Here is an 18,551-nt window from a genome sequence, read left to right on the forward strand (position 1 = left end):
CTATGGGAGGGGCACAGGAGACCACGCCTAAACCGATGTACGGTCCCTCCTCCCCTTGGAAAGGGTGCGCACGCACGGCGGGGAGGGCAGGCGGCTATGACGTCACGGTAGGAAAGGAAAAGCCCGAGTGGGAAGAGAAACGGGCAGTTGGGCTGGGGGCGCGTGACGTGGGTTTAAGAGTTGCGCGTGGAAGGGGGTAGGGTGGGTGGAGACGAGACTCGTCCCGGGCAAAAGTGAGAGGGAGCGCGACTTGAAAGTGCCGGATGGGGGTGGGGCGGGGCTAGGGCGGCTCGCGCATGCACTAAGTAGCCCCAGCTTTCCGGGGAGCCGGGGTGGTCTTAGAAGTTGGGGCTGGTCCTTGGCTCGGGTTCTCGACTGCGCATGCGCCAGGTTGAGCCGGCAATAGAGCGGGGCGGCATCGCCCCCTGGAGGCGATGCGATCCCAAGGTCCTTCAGGGAGAGAAAATGATTTGAGCTGCGGTGGGCTGCAGTGCCCCCTGGCGGTGTCCCAGAGGGAGTTGCTCACGGAGGGTCCGGCCCCGCGGCGCCTTACCCAGCTGAAAAGGCGGGTGGCGATGCCATTCCGGGGTTAGGGTAGGCTACCATTGAGGAGCTGCCCAGGATCTTAGTAGATCCGAGGTGGGAGACGAGATGCCGAGCTCCGCCGCCTTCCTCCTGCCACGTGTTTGCCTCTGGCCCGCTTCCCTTCCCTCCCACGGCTGCAGCTCCCCGTTCCCCCAAACTTGGATTTTCGGTATTTACAAAGGCCCCAGTTCAGCTCCTCAGGCGCGGAGAGAACACGTGGGCCGGCCGCCCAGCGCTCCCCCCCCCCCCCCAGCCCAGCCTCCACTTCCCCAAGGCCTCATTCCCTTGCGGTGGCCCTGAGCTTTCAACGACCTCAAGTTGCTAGCATTCGGTCACTATTCTGATTGGAGAAAGCCGAGATGAAGCTGCATTGGGGCTCTTCTCAAGGACAGAGGGTCATATAAAAACAACACGCTCATAACAAGCCGTAGCTTGCAAGTAAAAAGCACGATGCATGGAATGCTCCCTCTGGCTCTACCCACGATGGCCCCGAGAGTCACCTTCTGAAGCCATTCCCCACAAAGTCACAGCAAGGAATGGTAGTGCTAATTGCCAGCATTCACTTAGTGCTTTGAGGCAGGAGCAATACCTGTGGCCCACCAGTTGGGGGTAGTGTCGCACGGAAGGATACTGTGTCTCTGAGGAAAAGGGGGTATGGTTATGTTCTCTGGGAAATCAGGAACGATCATTTCCGTTCCATAGACTTAAGCCGGGCTCTGGCTAAATACTAAGAATACAAAAGCAAAAAAAAAAAAAATCCTTTGAGGTGCTTGTGTTCTACTTGGGGGAGCAAAGAAGTTCTTGAGGAGATGAGGCTGACTCAGGGCCACTAACGAGTATTCCAGGTAGATCTGTACTGATCTAATGGCATTTTGAGTTTTTTTATTCTTAAATCTGCTTAGTGTTAGCGATAACGGGAGGAATAGACACTTTGTTCTTTTTTTTATTTTTAATTGAGGAAGAGGTTTGAATAGGCTGGGAGCAGGGATGGAAATACCTGGTTATTGTCCTTTCGATGCAAGGCTGGTTGAGTGGGTATTCTCCTACAGATGGAAGAACTGGAACAGGGTCTGCTGACCCAACCATGGGCCTGGCTGCAGCTTTCAGAGGACTCCCTTCTGGCCAAGGCCTGCATCCTGACGGACAAGGGCTATGCCATTCTTCTCTCTGACCTCCAGCATGTGTGGCACGAGCAAGTGGACACGAGGGTGGTCAGCCAGAGGGCCAAGGTAAATGTGGGGGGTAGGAATGGCAGAAGGCAGTGTGCTCTCCACCCGGTAAAGCCCAGGAGGACACACCCCCAAATTAGGGCTTTTGGAATGGAAGAATTAGTGGAACATAATAGAAAGGACCCAGCGCTGGAAACCAAGACATTTGGGACTAGCTTTGTCCCTTTAGACAAAGCATTTAATTTGGGGGGGGGGTCTGTTTCCTCAGCTAGAAAATGAGAAGACTGGATCACCTGAGTTTCAGCTAAAAGCCTCTTCTGTCATTGAAATTCTATTTGCAATAATTCAGAGTGAACATTCTTTCGCTTTGACATTAAAGGCTCTGTGCATCCTTTTGCAGTGGGGTCTGATATTATTTACCTTCCCATAGGCTACACTTTTGCCAAATTGGTCCTTAGGATCAAGTATTGAATCCCATCTCTGCCTTCTGCATACATGTAACTTTGGGTCTGAAACACTTCTGGGCTTCAGGTTCCTCAACTTTACAATGGGAGCTTGACTTCTATGCCTTTCATCTCCATATCGGTAGTTCTGTAATGTCCCTGAATTTTTCTGCCTCCTTGGATTTGCTTACAATGTTCCTCCTGCCAGAAAGGTCATCTCTTTCCGCCTTCCATTTGTAAAATTACCTACCCATGCCTTAAAGCACAGATAAAATGCCACCTTCCTTCCCCATGAGGGTCTGCTCTGGTCTCCCCAGTTAACAATGATCGTTGCAAGACATTAAACATTTATTAAATGCCATTGGATGCAAAGCACTGTATTCCCAGTGAAGGGTAAAAAAGTGAAACAAAATCATTTCTTCTCAGTGAATTTATATTCCTCTGAGAAGACAAAATATGCACATTTAATTGTTTATATTTTTTCTCCCCCATCCTCTAGTAGAATCTGAGAGGAGTTGGGGAGATGAGGGACAGCTTTCTGGAGAAGTTAGCACCTGGTGTAAGTCTTAAAGGATGATAAGGATTCTGAAAAGGAGAACATGCTGTTTTTTGGGGAGATTCTGAAAATAGCTATGATTGTCCACTTTGGCTGGAGTATGAAGCATATGAAGGGGCTTTTTAATGTGAAATAAAGTCAAAAGTTAAGGTTGGAAGCTGTCTAGAGATTATGGAGGATATTAAAAGTCAGTTTCCATTTTATCCTAGAGACCATTATACAGAGGCACTGAGGATTTTGGAGAAGATCAGATCTCTGCCTTAGGAATATAATTTTGGAAGAAGTATGGGGTATGGATTAGAGGGAGAGACATCAATTAGGTGTTGTCCGAGCAAGAAGAGATGAGGAACCAGGCATGTGAATAGAGAGAAGGGGACATATATCTTGTGAGAGAAGTTTTTGATAGGATTTAATCATTTGTTGTCAGTCAGGTAAAAGGGAAAGCGAAGGATTCAAGAATGACTGAGATTACTATCCTGGGTGCCTTAAGAGGATGAAGGTCTCTTCAATACATTTATGGAAGTTTGAAATTAGGTTTTAGGGAAGAAGATGAAGCAGGCTGTCTTGAATGTTAAATTTGAAATCATCTTAAACATTCAGATGGAAATGACTAGCAGACAATTTAATGATCTAGGACTTCATTTCAGAGTTGGATACATAGATTTTGGAGTCATCTGCATACATAATAATTGGGAACTAGCTCATGAAGCAACAGAGAAAAGGATCTAGGACTGATCTTTGGAAAATACCTGTATTTAGGGAAGTAAGAGATAGAGGATGATCCAGTAAGGAAGACTGGGAAAATCATTCAGTTGAATAGAGGAAAGTCATGGAAACCAGTGAATATCCAGGAGTAAGACATGATCAGCAACATAAAACATGAGAAAAATCTATCACATCAATATAGTTGAGGTCTTTAGTAATGGAGCAATTTCAATTAGTGTGGACTGATCTCCTAATGGTGGGATCAAATGCTACAGGGAAAGGGGCTGAAAAATGAGTTGGTGGTGAAATGAATGGGTGAAAACTAATTACCCCCAAACACTAAGGACAATCATAAGAATAAAAATGACCACCTTATTAGATTTGGAGCATTGTCTTAGGCTACTCTGTTCTGCTCTTGAAGGACATTCTGCAATCTCTGCCTCTCTTCTGGTATTCTTACAGGAGCTAAATCGGCGACTGACTGCAACTCCTTCTGCCTTCCTCTCCCACTTGAGAGACCTCATATGCACCTTGTTAGAAGGTTCGGCCGATCCCAAGGGGGCCATTTTCTCTTGTGAGCGTTTGCCAGATGGATTGACAGTGCGTGTTCGAAGTGAGCTCTCTGGTCTACCTTTTCACTGGTACTTCCAATGTGCCTTGGCCAGCCCTTCCATGGTGAGTGGGGAATGGCCTCATTAGGCCCTTTTTAATCTATAGAATTCTTTTCTTGTTGGAGGAAGAGATTTTTTTTATGGTGAAAAAAAATCAGAAATATTGTTCTTTTACTTCTCTAAAACTCTTTTCCCCTAGAAGCCTTCAGGCTAGGAAAGAGGCAGACTTGAATTTTTTTTTTTAAACTTAACTACCACTTTATTTTAGAGGATAATTTAGCTTATAAATTATCATGCATTTGGTCCCTAAAATCCAATTCAATGGAATAATACATAAGTACAAAAAGATGAAACAATTCTTTCTTTTAAATACTCTGTACATATAAAATTAACTTTATACCAAGATGTAAATCAAACATGAGAAATTTGAGGGGACTGTGTAGATATTGCTAAGTTTTCCACTTTTGGTACAAAATGGAATTTCTCATTTAGAGCCCCCAAATAGAGGGAGATCCTAAAAATGTATCAGACATACTTGTACACACTGGGTTTCAGTAATCTAGTTTGTATAGAAATGTTTCCATTAAATTCATATAGTCGATTTTAGAAGGAGGGACTTTTCACTTAGTCATCTGTCTAACCATCTGTCACTCTTTAACAGGCTCCCATATTTGGTAAATTGTGAAAAATTTTTGAGGCAGGTCAGTCGTCATATTTTCTCATGGTTCTACATTTTTCTTTCTGTTAATAATCACATCAATTTTGAAAAGGGAATAATATGGACATGTAGGCTGCTCTAAATCTGGTGAAACTCATGAATGTGATCAAAGGAACAAGTTCTTTCTTTTTCATTATAAATTGTAAGATATTCACGATTGCAACTTTTTGAGCTGGTACATGAGAGAGACTTGATTCTTTCAACCTTTCCCCTTCAAAGGGAACTTGAGTTAGGTAGTTAGAATGCATTTCCACAGCTTTTTAAGGTTCACAAAGCCCATGCCATTTGTTGGCTCACTTCACAACAGCCCTGAGAGTAGATGCCATTAATCTGTAGATGGCGAACCTGAGACTGAGTTGGGATGCTTGAGAGCTAGTAAATGTCTGAGGCTGGATCTCCAGCCCAGCCCTCCGGCCTGCACACCTTAGCTTTCAGTGAAACTGGGAAATCAGCGGCGTGCATAGTCCTTTCCCTCGTGCACATTGCCAGCTGTGAATTTTCATCCTGCGCCATCCTTGTCAGTGTTATTTTCCCCTAGAATACCTTCCCAGAGGGCTCGGTGGGGCAATGGATGCAGATCTGGGATTAGGAAGACCTGAAGTTGAATCAAGACTCAAACATCCTGGCCAGGTCATGGGAGCAGTAACTGCCCCTTCTGCCCAGGCCTGTGGTGAGAATCCAGCGAGATAATAACTGTAAGGTGCTTATTACAGAAGATGCTTGGTAAATACCTCCTCCCTCTCCTCAGAGAACTTCAGCCGTCCATTTTGTATCACTTGTTTGTGCCCCATCACTGGCTCGCTCCCTTTTCTCCTATCTCCTCAGCGCTTCCGGGACATTTGAAGTATACCACATGCTACATGGACATATAGATAATAGGCAGCATCCTTTCTATGTGTGCGGATAGAGAAGGCTGCACCCAAACACATAGATGGTGCAATTCACTGACAGGCCACGAGGAGGCAGAAAGACTGACCTTCACGAATTCAAATGATTTAACTCTGCCTTAGTTTCCTCAATGAATTGGAGAAGGAAATGGCAAATCACTCCCCTATCTTTGCCCAGAAAACTCCAAAGGGGATCACAGAGAGTTGGACCCAGCTGACACGACTAAACAACAAAAATTCAGAGGATTTTGGGTAATAGGCATTTTTAGGACATCGACTTTTTCCTCTGTGGGTTATCAGTCAATTCCTTTGCATGATCATGGATTTCATTGAAAAGGCCTTGTAAACATCTGGGGGAGGGGGTGGAGGGAGGGAGGGGAAAAATCAGAACAGAAGTGAGTGCAAGGGATAATGTAAAAAATTATCCTGGCATGAGTTCTATCAATAAAAAGTTATTAAAAGAAAAGAAAGAAAAGGCCTTGTAAAGTCAGCCATGATTACACCAAGGACCTCACCATCTCTACATCACCATTACTCTTCCATTTATTTTTTAATGTCCAGAGTACATAATATTGTGGTCAGTCTAAGTTTCTGTTTCATACCTCACTTTATATTGCACAGATATTACAGAGTAATGCATAGAGCTAATTCTATAGAGTCTTTCAAGGATCCTTGCATAATCTTAAATAAGCAAAGGAAGCACCTTATTGGAGGAGAGCCTTTAAGGACATCCAGCATTGTCAGATCATAATAAAGGAGCAGTAAACGTAGTGGGATACTGTATTTTCCTCCCATTTCAGATGCTGGTGTGATTGTAAAAGGGGTAAGTTGATGGGGAATATTGTTTGGGAAAGCTTGCCTATTCTTCTATTTTCATTGTGAATGCTTCCAACACATGTAGCTCATTCTCCTAAAGATTTTTACAAAATTAGGAAGGTATTTTGTGAGCAACTCTGTGTGTGTGTGTGTGTGTGTATGTGTGTGTGTGTGTGTGTGTGCATCCACACAATCTTTTAGGGCATTATTTTATCTGTGATTATCTCTGAGTTATCTTTTTTTTCTTTAAAGTATAATCAGGAAAATATTTTAACATGTATCCTTGATTTTGCATTTCTCTACTATTGTCCCTTATGACTTCTTTCTATAAAATCCATACAAATTTTTATAATTTAGTTATCAATTAGATGTGGATCTCCTTCACTCAGCATTTATCTCAAACACTTTTTTGTGTATAAAATGCTGCCCTGGAATCTAGCAGCTCTTGATATCAACTACTTCCAATCCTGTACTAAATCTATAACATTTCTTTTCTGTTCAAAGTTTCTGTACCTTTTTTTCCAAAGATGACAGCAGGGGGCAATGTCTGCTCAGCGATTCTACTTAAGGAATCAACTAGTTCATTCTTTTGCTGCAAGGTGACGGTTGGGTGGCTGTGCAGTTTTGTCCTTTCCTGGAGGACATGGTCCAAGAAGATTGAGACCAAAGAGGCGACTCCCTGAGAAGTCACTTGACACCCTGTAGGCTTTGAGCTGCTATTTTTCAAATGAAAGCAGTCAGGAGGCTCGTGCAAGGAAAACCCTTTTAATTTTAATGTATACAAATCCATAGCATTTAACGGTGCTGGGTCAGCTTTCTAGGGGAGCCAGGAGCTTAACTGTGTCACTCTATAGAACAGCCTCAGTAGCATAAACCAGTTCAGCTAGTTGGTGTTTGGGGTGTGAGGATCGGACCTATATTAAGCACAATTCAGCCGTACAAGTGATGGTGGAGGTTTGGTCAGCCGTAGACTGGGTCTGTCCAGAGGATTTCTTGGCTTGAGGAAAGCTCAGAGTGCTGTCTCTCACTCTGTTTGTTGAATTCTTATCTTTTTAAAGGAAGATGGAAATATCACCTCCATGAATACTCCATGAATACTTGCCTTGTCAGTGAACCTTTGGACCTCATAATCACATTTTATAACTTTGGAATGAGTTTACTAGGGAGAGTGGAGTAGTGTAATTGTCTATGTGCACTTATCAGTATGGGATATGCCCATGAGGATAGGGGGTACGTGTCTCAGTCAAAATCGAGATCTTTCCTAGCAGCTAGCATAGCATTCTGTACTCCGTAGATGCACGTAGGATCTATTTGCTGAATAAATTAAAATGGTGGAGCTGAGGGGCCCTGGCAAGAATGTGATTATTGTTGCTGGTGCTGGTTCAGGTCTGCTTCTGGGTACCGTGAGGTAATATTTTCAATATATTCAATTTAATATTAATATTAAACATTAATATCAACAACAATAATCTTAGCCTATATTTTATAGTGATCTGAAGTTTACAAATTTTATATTAGATGGAAATGAGTCTTAGGAGAGGTTAAGTGGTTTGTCTCTGAACCTACAGCTCCGGAGGGCAAGAGCTGGGATTTCGAGTTGAGTCAGTGGTGGGGCTCCAAGCATGGTTTTCTATCTAGTCTATTAAAAGTATTGTTTAGGGTGGACAAGAACAAAGGCCTATTGTCATCTTTCAAGATCAGAAGAAAAGTCTAGAAGGAAGAAGACAAAAAATACCTTTACGTGCTGCTTTTAGAAACCTTATTGGGCCCAGCAGTACCTTTGGGTGTTAATGACAGTGCTGGGGAGTAGAAAAAGATTTTTTTTTCTGAAAAAAACCTTCCCATATTAACATCTCTCTCCTCCCAGTTATCATTTTCCTTCCTTTTAAGAATCCACTGTTTTATTTTTGTGTTATCTCTTTTTATCTCTACAGTCTAATATACTATCTAGGAATACCTCAGAAATGTTTCAGTTCTCCATAGTTATAACTCAACATTTCTTTCTTTTCTTCCTTCTTAACATTTCATTAATGCTCTAAGTTGTTTATCCTTTAGTAATAGTTGATATCTATATAGCTAAACCTATATACTTTATTCTTTGGTTCTTACTGTGTGGACTGTACAGAAGGGCTAAAATGACTCATTTGTGGTCACACGATGAATCAGGAAGGTTCCATGCTAGGATCTGAACTCAAACCTTCTAGACTTAAGAATCTAGCATTCTTTCCACTATTTGATGCTTCCTGCTAGATTTTTATGGTTTTTCTTTTTATATACATTTTCCCTCTCATTCTGTAGTTATTCCTCATTGTTTTGTTTAGACTCCTTATTCTTCTTTCTCTTCTTTTATGAGAATTTTAAACCGCTTTTCTATTGTTTTAAAATTCCCATCTCTTTGTAGATGACATTTAAGAATCAAAGAATTTTAAGATTAACAGCAAACTAGTCCAATTCACATCCAAAAAAAACCTTTCTACAAAATATCTGACAAATCCTCCTCTGGCCTTTGCTTGAAGAAATCAGTGAGGCTGCCTATAATTTAGATTACTGTAATTATTAGGAAGTTTTCCTGACTTCAAACCTAGATTTGTCTCTGCAGATTCTCCCCATTGCTCATCACCCTTGCTTCTGGGGCCTAATAGAATAATCTAACCTTGTTTTCATTTGACAATACATAAGTTTTTCATAAGTAGCTAAGTTGCATAGTGGATAAAGTGCCTGAAATCAGGAAGACTCCATTTTCCTGAGTTCAGATCTGGCTTTAGACACTTATCAGCCATGTGATCCTGGGCAAGTCACTTAACCCTGTTTGCCTCATATATAAAATGTTCTGGAGAAGGAAAAGGCAAACCACTTCAGTGTGTCTGCCAAGAAAACCTCAAAGAGGGTCATAAAGAATTGGACAGGACTGAAAATAACTGAACAGCAGCAAAGATACTTCAAGATAGCTATCAGGTTTCCCCTAAATCTTCTTTAGGGGATGTTTACTCTAGAGAACAATATGCATTTGATGTGGACTGGATTGATTGGTGTGGATTTTGATTGTCTTTCTGTTGATATTCGACTTAAAATATTCTTAAACTTCTGATGCCTAGATCTGAACACAGTATGCTCCAAATCTGACTTTTGGATTCTAGTATATTAGGATTTTCATCTCTTATTCCTGAACATATTCCTTTCTTAACTCAGGCTAAAATCACATTAATGTTTTTGATTGACACTGAATTCTAGTCATATTCTACTATTAGTCCCAGGTCTTTTTCAGACAAATTGCTATCTAAAACATATCTCCTCTATCTCATACTTATCAAGTTGATTTTTTAAAAATTCAAATGTAAGACTTTACATTTATTCCTATTAAATTCAACCTAATGTTCTGTTTTTTTTTTTGTTTGTTTGTTTGTTTGTTTATTTGTTTTTTTTGGATCTTGATCCTGTCTTCAGTATGTATAAATACAGTCTGCAAATTTGATAATGCTAGCTATGTTTTCATCTAAGTCATTGATAAAAATATTAAATAGCACAAACAGGGATTTGTTTTTTCAATTAAACATCTTTTTCTTCCTTCCTTCCTTCCTTTCTTCCTTCCTTCCTTCCCTCCCTTTCTTCCTCCCTCCTTCCCTTTCTACCTCCCTCCCTCCCTCCCTCTTTTGCAAAGCAGTTGGGGTTAAGTGATTTGCTCAGGACTTGGTATTAAGTGTCCGAGGTTGTATTTGAACTCAGATTTTGCTCTGTCTACTGCTCTGTCTAGCTGCCCCTATAATTATTTTCAATTAATAAGCATTTATTTTCTTTCCCATGCAATCCATTCCAGTGAAGAAGAAAGAAAAGAAAAAAAAATCCTTCTAACAAACATGCAGTGTTAAATTCTGACATTATCCAGATCTCTGGCTAATCTAGGTCTCATTCTACATGTTGAAGCTGGCACCTCTGTCAGGAAATAAGTAGTGTTAAATCTTCTGTTTTCTTGGACCATGGTTGACATCACCTTGAGCAGAATTAAGTCTTTCAAGGTTGAATAGGTACTAGTATCATTTCAATGGAGACCTTTCAAAGTTGACTTTGAACCATAAATGATGACTTTTTGAATCTGACCATTCAGCCAGGTCTGAACCTGTTTTATTATGTATTATCTATTCCTCTCTCCATTTTTCCAAAACAAATTAGCATACTTTATCATAATCTGTGCTAAAATTCAGGGAGATTTGCAGGATTTTTCTACTATTTTCTACCCTGCCAAAAAAGTTAGTGACTTTCTTTTGTTGAAGCCATGTGGACTTTTTCTGATTATTGCTTTCTTTTTCATAGGTTCATTAAAATGTATTTAAAAGAACTTAACATAATCTTAAAGAATTTTGTCAGGAATTAAAGTCAAATTCACTGACCTATAGTTTGCAATTACTGTTTTTAAAATTTTCTTTTTCTTAAATGGGGCATTTTTTTTTTCTGGTATAGTGCTGTTGTAATTTTCCTATTCCCTATTATCATTCTTTTTTATTTTCTTTCATTATCTTTTGAATACTACTGGGCAGTGGCTTAGTAAATACATCCACCACTTTCCATACCTGAGGATGTTATTCATCTGGATTAGTTGACTTACATTCATCCAGAATACCCATGTTCACTCTTCTTATCTCTTTGTTTGTTTTAAGTGTTAACTCCCTGTTAGCCATTTTTTGCTCTTTCTAGACCAAAGGTCCTTCTCCTTTGATAGAGGAAAAAACAAGGGGAATCAGAGTAGTGGCCTCTCCTTTTTCCCTGTATTGTCAGGTGGTCTTGCCTGGAGTGGGGAGGAAGGGCTTTTCCTTTAATCCTTCTTTACCCATAGAGTCAGAAAATCCCTTTTTGTTACCCTGAGCTTTCCTTGATAGCCTCAGCTCATTTTGAGCTTTAGCAGTCTTGTCAATATTATTTTAATATTACTTTTATTGATATTTTGCTTTTTAGGTGTCTTTGATTTTGAATTTCTCTCTCTTCTATCCAGCAAGCCTATCCCTGAGAACAAACATTTTAAAAAGGAAGGAAAAAAAAGCAGTTCAGCAAAACCAGCCAACTCCTTAGTCCTAATAATGTGTGCAGTATTCTATACCTGTAGCCCCATATCTTTGCAGAGATATGTAGCTCCATATCTTTGTTATTTCTTCAACTCTTCTCCATGGTTTAGTTTGGTCATTATAATTATACAGTGTTCAGTTTCTTGCTGTTTTTTTTTTTTTTTTCCATTTTCTTTGTGGTGGCCATTATGTCTGTTGTTTTCCTGGTGTTATTGACTTTACTTTTGGTTAGTTCATATTGTTCTTCCCATGCTTCTCTAAATTCTCCTTATATTTGTTTCAATAATACTTTGTCATATTCCTATATCATAATATGGTTAGCCACTTCCCATTTAATGGGTATCCTCTTTGTTTCCAGCTTTACTATCACAAAGTCCTACTATGAATATTTTGTCAAGTGAAACTTCCCTTGCAGTAGAATCTCTGTTTTGACAATATTCTTAAAATGTTTTGTCTCTCTTGTGTCTTTATCCTTTGTTACTTGCTCTTGCTTCCCTTTTCTATTATATTTTAACAAAAATATAAGTTGGTTGATGAGTTTTTTTGTGTATTTATACTGGTCACTTCAGACAACTATATTTCCCCTCCTCTTTGGAATTGTTTCTCTTTTTATTTTAGAATATGAGATCTTTCCATTTTTCCTGGACTATGGAACTGTTCATGGGATCCTGCTCATCCTTCTTCTTAACCTTTTGAAATTTGTTCTTCCCCCAAACTAGGATCTTTCTGAGTTTATACCTAGCTTTCCCTTCTTCACTATTATTTATTTTTGCCAAGATAACTGGGGTTAAGTGATTTTTCCAGTTTCCCATAGCCACTAAGTGTTAAACTCTGAGAACACATTTCAACTCCGGTCCTCCTGATTTCAGTGCAGGTGCTCTCTCCTTCACATTCAGAATTTAATAGGAATAGTCAGTTCCCCAAGGGTCCCAGGATTTCTATCCCAACAGCCAGTTACTTCTTGTCAGTGACAGTGAAATCTACATAGACTTTTCTGTGGTGAACTTCTTAAGTACCTTTTTTTTCCTTATAAAATTCTATAGCTTATTAATTTTTAAAATAAATCTGTGATTTCTTTTATGTAGTAAGCTGCAAATGCTTTGCCAATGGAGATTGGCATCTTCTCCTCAATTTATTGTCTGGTAGTCCTGAGAGAGAGGGTGAATCACTTGTTCAGGTTCACACAGCTAATATGTGTAAGAGTTGGGAATTGACCAAAGATCTCCTGATTCCAAAACTGTCTTTCTATCCATTTTGCTTTAGCCTTCCTAAAATGTGTCACCCAGAAGTGAATATAATGTTTTGTTGGGGTTTGGGGGAGGCAGTTGGGGTTAAGAAACTTGCCCAGAATCTGAGGCTGACTCCAGGGCCAATGTTCTATCCACTGTGCCACCCAGCTGCTCCAAATATAATGTTTTAAATGTGGTTTAACCAGGGAAGAATATAGTTGGACTAAGTTGTCCTGAGAGCTATGATTCTTTGAAAAAAAATTTTTCACTTATTTATTTACATTTTTAAAATTTTGATAATAGCTTTTTATTTTCAAAATACATACAAAGGTAATTTTCAACCTTGTGTTCCAAATTTTTCTCCCTTCCCCCTTCCCCAGACAATAAATAGTTAATATAGGTTAAACGTGCAATTCTTCTAAACATATTTCCACATTTATCATTCTGTACAAGAACAATCGGATTAAAAGGAAAAATTGAGAAAGAAAACAACAACAAAAACGTTGATCCACATTCAGTCCCCATAGCGTTCTCTCTGGATGCAGATGGCTCTCTCCATCACAAGTCTATAGGAATTAGCCTGAATCACCTCATTGTTGAAGAGAGCCACATCCAACAGAATTGCTCATCATGTAGTCTTGTTATCACCATGTATAATGATCTCTTGGTTCTGTTCATTTTATTCAGCATCACTTCATGTAATGTAAGTCTCTCCAGGCCTCTCTGAAATCAACCTGCTGGTCATTTCTTATAGAATAATAGTATTCCATAACATTCATATACCATAACTCATTCAGCCATTCCTAAACTGATGGCATCCACAGTTTCCAGTTCCATGTTACTACAAAAAAGGCTGCTACAAATATTTTTGCACATGTGTGTAAAGCTGTGCTTTTTAAAAACAACAACAAAACAAAAAGACCAATACTTCTTTTTTTTAACTTTTGGGTTTTTTTTCCATTACCAGAGTTTCTCATAGTACCTTTCCTTCTTCCCCTTCCAGAGAGCTATATCAAATAACAAATGGTGTTTAAAAGTAAAAAGAAAAAAGAGAAAAAAGTCATCATAACTAATCAATATAGGTCAAAAGTTGAAAATGTCTGCAGTGTACTACAGCTGTGTACCCACCTCAGCAAAGGAGTGGGTTGGGAGTATCTTCTTATATCTCTTCCCCAGGGTCATGCTTATATTTTATAATTTTACAACTTTCATATTTGATTGTTTTGTCATTGTTTTCCCCATTTCCATTACTGTAATTATTGCCTATTTTGTTTTCTTTCCCTGCTTAGGAAGCTATGGCTCTTAATGCAGCCTGATATAACATTAGCTCTCTTCCATTTTCTCTCATTTCTTTGATTTCATATTGAGCTTGTGCTCTAGTAATTCCTCAGATTTTTCTCAGAAGAATTCTTCTCTAGTTGTGTGCTCCCTACTTTTATGCTAGGAAAATGGATTTTTTGAGTCCAGCTGTTATACTTGTCTTCACTGAACAAGTTTTTCTCCTTTTGACCCTTTTTCTTTGATGCTTATATTTGTACATAGGACCTTCATTTGGAACCCAACGCTTTCAAGGCAGAATGCTTAGGATATAGCAAGACAGCCAGTCTTGAAGGAGAGCCACAGTAGGGTTGGAAGTGATTTTAGAAATACTATAATGTAGCCTCCCATTGCCACACATGGCCTTTGAGGGGGAGGATGTGTGACTGCGTGAGTTTTACAAAGTGGGAAATGGGCCTCAGTAGGCCGAGGGACTTGCCCTAGACCATGTAGCTGATTGGTGGCAGGTGAAGGCCCAGAACAATTGCCTTCTAGCCCAGCACTCTCTGCCATGAACCCTTTTAGGTATTACAACTTTTGACTTCCTTCCTGAATGCCATCAGTGAGCTTCTTCAGGCTGTCTTCTCCAGCTTATTTTCTTAGCTCTCATTGTCTAGATTGGAGGATAATATGCTTCAAGGCTTTTGCTTTGCCTTTTGTGGACCCCCGAGATTTGCCAGTGCTGAAACACAGTATCTTGAATTTGCAAGGTAGAGCTAGCGAAAGGCCGGTTACCTCCTTCTGAGATATTCCGCCTGTCATTCCTGGCACAAGGTGGACAGGGGCTCTTTAGCATAGTAAAGCTTACTCTGCTTAAGCTACCTCCTGATGAGGCAGATAACTTTGTATTTTACTTGAAGAGACTTTGTAGTGTTCTGAGGTTTTCACTGTAGATCCTCATCCCTATGATATCTTCTCTAGTCCTTGTCAGAATTCCCCCATAAATTTATAAAAGATCTGTCCAATGTGGTGTAGAGGCCTTTGTCTTTTTTTAATCTCATTTGTATGAGCCACTTGTGTTGTCTGTTTATTGTTAATTTTTTAAAGTCAAATGTGCTCTCAAAAATATTTTTATTCCTCATATAAGCAAATGATTCTGTTAACATAACCATATCTTGTTTTAACCGGCTACATATCTCCTTAGTGTTGTTCATAATTTTCCTTCTTCTGTGATTGTTCTGTTCTATAATTTGCCACCACTTGGGAGAATATTGGCGTTAAAAAGATGGATTTTTGCAGGAGGGAACAATTTGAGATTATTTAAAGCACTACACAGTTTCCCAAGTGCCATTTGGCATAATTTCTTTTTAATTTATGACTCAGCTCTTCCATTTGTAATTTGTCCAAGATAAAGATATTGTCCTGTTTCTGGTAAGCTCTTAAAATGTTTCTTTGAATTGAATTGGATGAAATGGTCCAGGACATCTATCTTGTTGCTTCATGAGGCAACTTGGTGGCTTATTGGATAGAGTACTGGAATTGAAGCCAAGAAGATATTAGTTCAAATCAAACCCAGGCAAGTCACTTGGCTTTTCTGTCTCAGTTTTCTTACCTGTAAAATTATAGCATCTACTTCACAGGCTAGTTGTGAGGATCAAATGAGTTATAATATATGTAAAGGGCTTTGCAAACCTTAAAGAGCCATATAGATATTAGCTATTACTGTGCTATAGTCTAGATAATACATTTTTCATTTATCTTTTTTTTTCTTCTGCAAATAACTTTGTATTTTACTTGAAGAGACTTTTTAGTGTTCTGAAGTTCAATGCAATTAGTACAGTGTCATTTGTTAAAAGGCGTTTTTGGAGAAATTTCCAGTAATGGAAAATTATTTGTTTATTTAAATATTCTATTAAAAAAAAAAAACCTCCTGTGATCCAGCTGAATTCTGGGAGAATATTGTTTTTTGCCCTCTTAAAATTGTCCCCTTTTCTGAGCTTTCCCATTTCTGTTGAGGGCACTTGTTTTTCAAATCAGCTGGGTTTGCAACTTCAGTGCTATCCATGTTATTCAGTGCTCTCTCTCTCTCTTTTATTCCATATATCTCTTCAGCTTCTGTGTCTTGTCATTTCTATCCTACATGTCTGTCATACAGTCAGTGTCCTAGTTCAGCTTCTTATACCCCTGTTTAAACGTTGCATATATTGCAATAATTTCTTCTTTGGTCTTCTTGCTCTCTACGTTGCTGCAGAAGGGATTTTTCTTAAGTAAAGGTTTGACCACTCCACTCCTTTATTCACTAAACTCTAGCAAATCTCTCTCACCTTTCAGATAAAATACAACCTTTTTTTTCAATTAAAAAAAATTATTCCTAATTTAACAAGTTAGTATTTTTACATACAAGGTAGAGCAGATTATGAGGATTATGCATGGAACTACAGGTGTCCATTATGTACTACAGAGCTGCCCACAGAACTCCCAGTGGGATCCAAACTCAGTTCCAATGTAATCGGACAATGTTCAACAAAATAAAATAAAATTCAACACGACAGAAACATTAATTTGTAATTTTCTATAATGATGTTGTAGAAGGGATGTTGTCTACAGGGATCCACTTCTACTTGAGTTTGACCTCACTGATGTTTAGCTACTTTTCTTTTTAAGTATGCAATAAATTGAGGAAATTAGTGTGCTTTCAAAGGTGTCCTGTTCATCTTTTTTTCCTTATGAATTTCTTTCTGTGAACTTTAAGAAATGTATAAATAACCTTGTGATTTTTTTTGACAATACTATTATGAGCCCCTTCTCCCATTGAAAGGAGCACTAAAAAAAAAAAAAAAAAAACAAACCAAAAGACCTTTATAACATTTTGATAAGACCTGACCAAGCAAACTAACCCATACTTTGAGCAAGCCTAAAAAAGCTTAGTTGCCAAAGTGCATACTGCTCTGGGCTACTATCTCCCTGAGTTCAAATCTGGCTTCAGATACTTCCTAGCTGGGTGATTCTGGGCAAGTCATTTAGCCATGTGAGCCTCAGTTTCCTCATCTGTAAAATGAACTGAAGAAGGAAAGAGCAAACCAGCATCTTTGCCAAGAAAACCCCTAATGGAATCACAAACAGTAAATGATTGAAATAGCTGAGTATTAACAACACAAAGGCATTTTGCAGCATGATCATCTCCTAGGAGGTGTATAGCATGCTCCATCAATTGAGTCTCTATAGTCATTATAGGTCATTTCATCAGGCAAATTTTTAAAGTCCTTCCAAAACTGTTTTTCTTCATTATTGTTGTATAAATTGTTCTTATGCTTGTTTCCACTTTGATCTGCAATAGTGCATACATTTCTTTCCAGGTTTCTCTTAAATCATCCTTTTGTCATGTCTTATAGAATAATAATATTCCATCACATTACAATAATAATTTTTTTAGCGATTTCCTAGTTGTTAGGCAACCCCCTTCATTTCCAGTTTTCTTCAATATTAGAATTTGTTTCACTTGCAACTAATTCTTCCCATTTTACCTCTCTCATTCTTCCTGCCTGTTTCCCTTTTGATTTTAATGTATTCTTTTTTTTTTTTAACACTAGTTCAGAAACTTTGGAGTATTCTCTCTGTTTCCTCTCAAACTTCTTTTTTATTTTTTCTTGTGTATTTAAAAATATTACATTGACTCTCTTTTTTTGATATTACTATTATTAATACTAACTCTCCTCCTAATTAAAACACAGAGAAAGAAAAAATAGTTTTTGTCATAAATAAGCAGAGGCAAGTATAATAATCCACAGAAACATTTATTTCAAGTGTTAGAGAGAGAAAAACTATGGGAAGTTAAATTCATTAATGCCCTGTTGGTGGAGCTGTGATTTGGTTTAATGGAAGACAATTTGGAGTTTTGACTCCAAAGTTTTTAAACTGTGTCTTTCCTTTGACCCAGGAATACCTCTACTAGGCCTGAACTTCATAGAAATAAATTCAAGAGGAAAAGGACCCATTCTGTGCAAAAATATTGATAGCAGCTCTTGCAGTGACAAAGACCTGAAAACTAAGAAGGTGCCAATTAATTTAGGGAGTATGTGAAAATAAAAGAATATTATTGTTGTTCCATTATGTCTGACTCTTTGTGACTCCATTTGGGATTTTCTTGGCAAAGATACAGGAGTGGTTTACTATTAGTTTGCTATTTCTTCCTTCAGTTCATTTTATGGTGAGGAAACTAGGGCAAATATAGGGTTAAGTGACTTGCTCAGAGTCACACAGCTAGGAAGTGTCTGAAGCTGGATTTTTCCTGACTTTAGTCCCAGTACTCTATCTACTGAGCCATCTAGCTGCCTCATTAAAAAACTATTGCTCCTTGAGAAACATGAGGAAAATAATTTTATTGGAAAGATTCATGTGAACTAAATGCAGAAGGAAGTACACAGAACTAGGTATAATACAGTAACAACATTATACAAACAAACAACTTTTAAAGACTTAAGAACTCCAGTCAACATAGTACCCAGCCACAATTCCAGACGG

General features: G+C 38.9%; 1 protein-coding gene across 2 annotated transcripts in view; it reads left to right on the top strand.

Moving 5' to 3' along the window:
- The first annotated feature begins 9 nt into the window (after positions 1-9).
- The window catches only part of NHEJ1 (non-homologous end joining factor 1), a 102,978-nt gene continuing 84,436 nt past the window's right edge, over positions 10-18,551 (top strand). The window contains exons 1-3 of one of the 2 annotated variants that reach the window (XM_051983525.1): positions 10-107; positions 1,635-1,814; positions 3,921-4,133. In XM_051983525.1, coding sequence (XP_051839485.1) covers positions 36-107; positions 1,635-1,814; positions 3,921-4,133 — 465 coding nt within the window. In that variant the 5' untranslated portion in view covers positions 10-35. The remainder of the gene's footprint in view (positions 108-1,634; positions 1,815-3,920; positions 4,134-18,551) is intronic. The other variant, XM_051983526.1, reaches the window with a different exon arrangement.

This window comes from Antechinus flavipes, chromosome 3 (assembly GCF_016432865.1).
Source record: "Antechinus flavipes isolate AdamAnt ecotype Samford, QLD, Australia chromosome 3, AdamAnt_v2, whole genome shotgun sequence".
NCBI classification, from domain to species: Eukaryota; Metazoa; Chordata; class Mammalia; order Dasyuromorphia; family Dasyuridae; genus Antechinus; species Antechinus flavipes.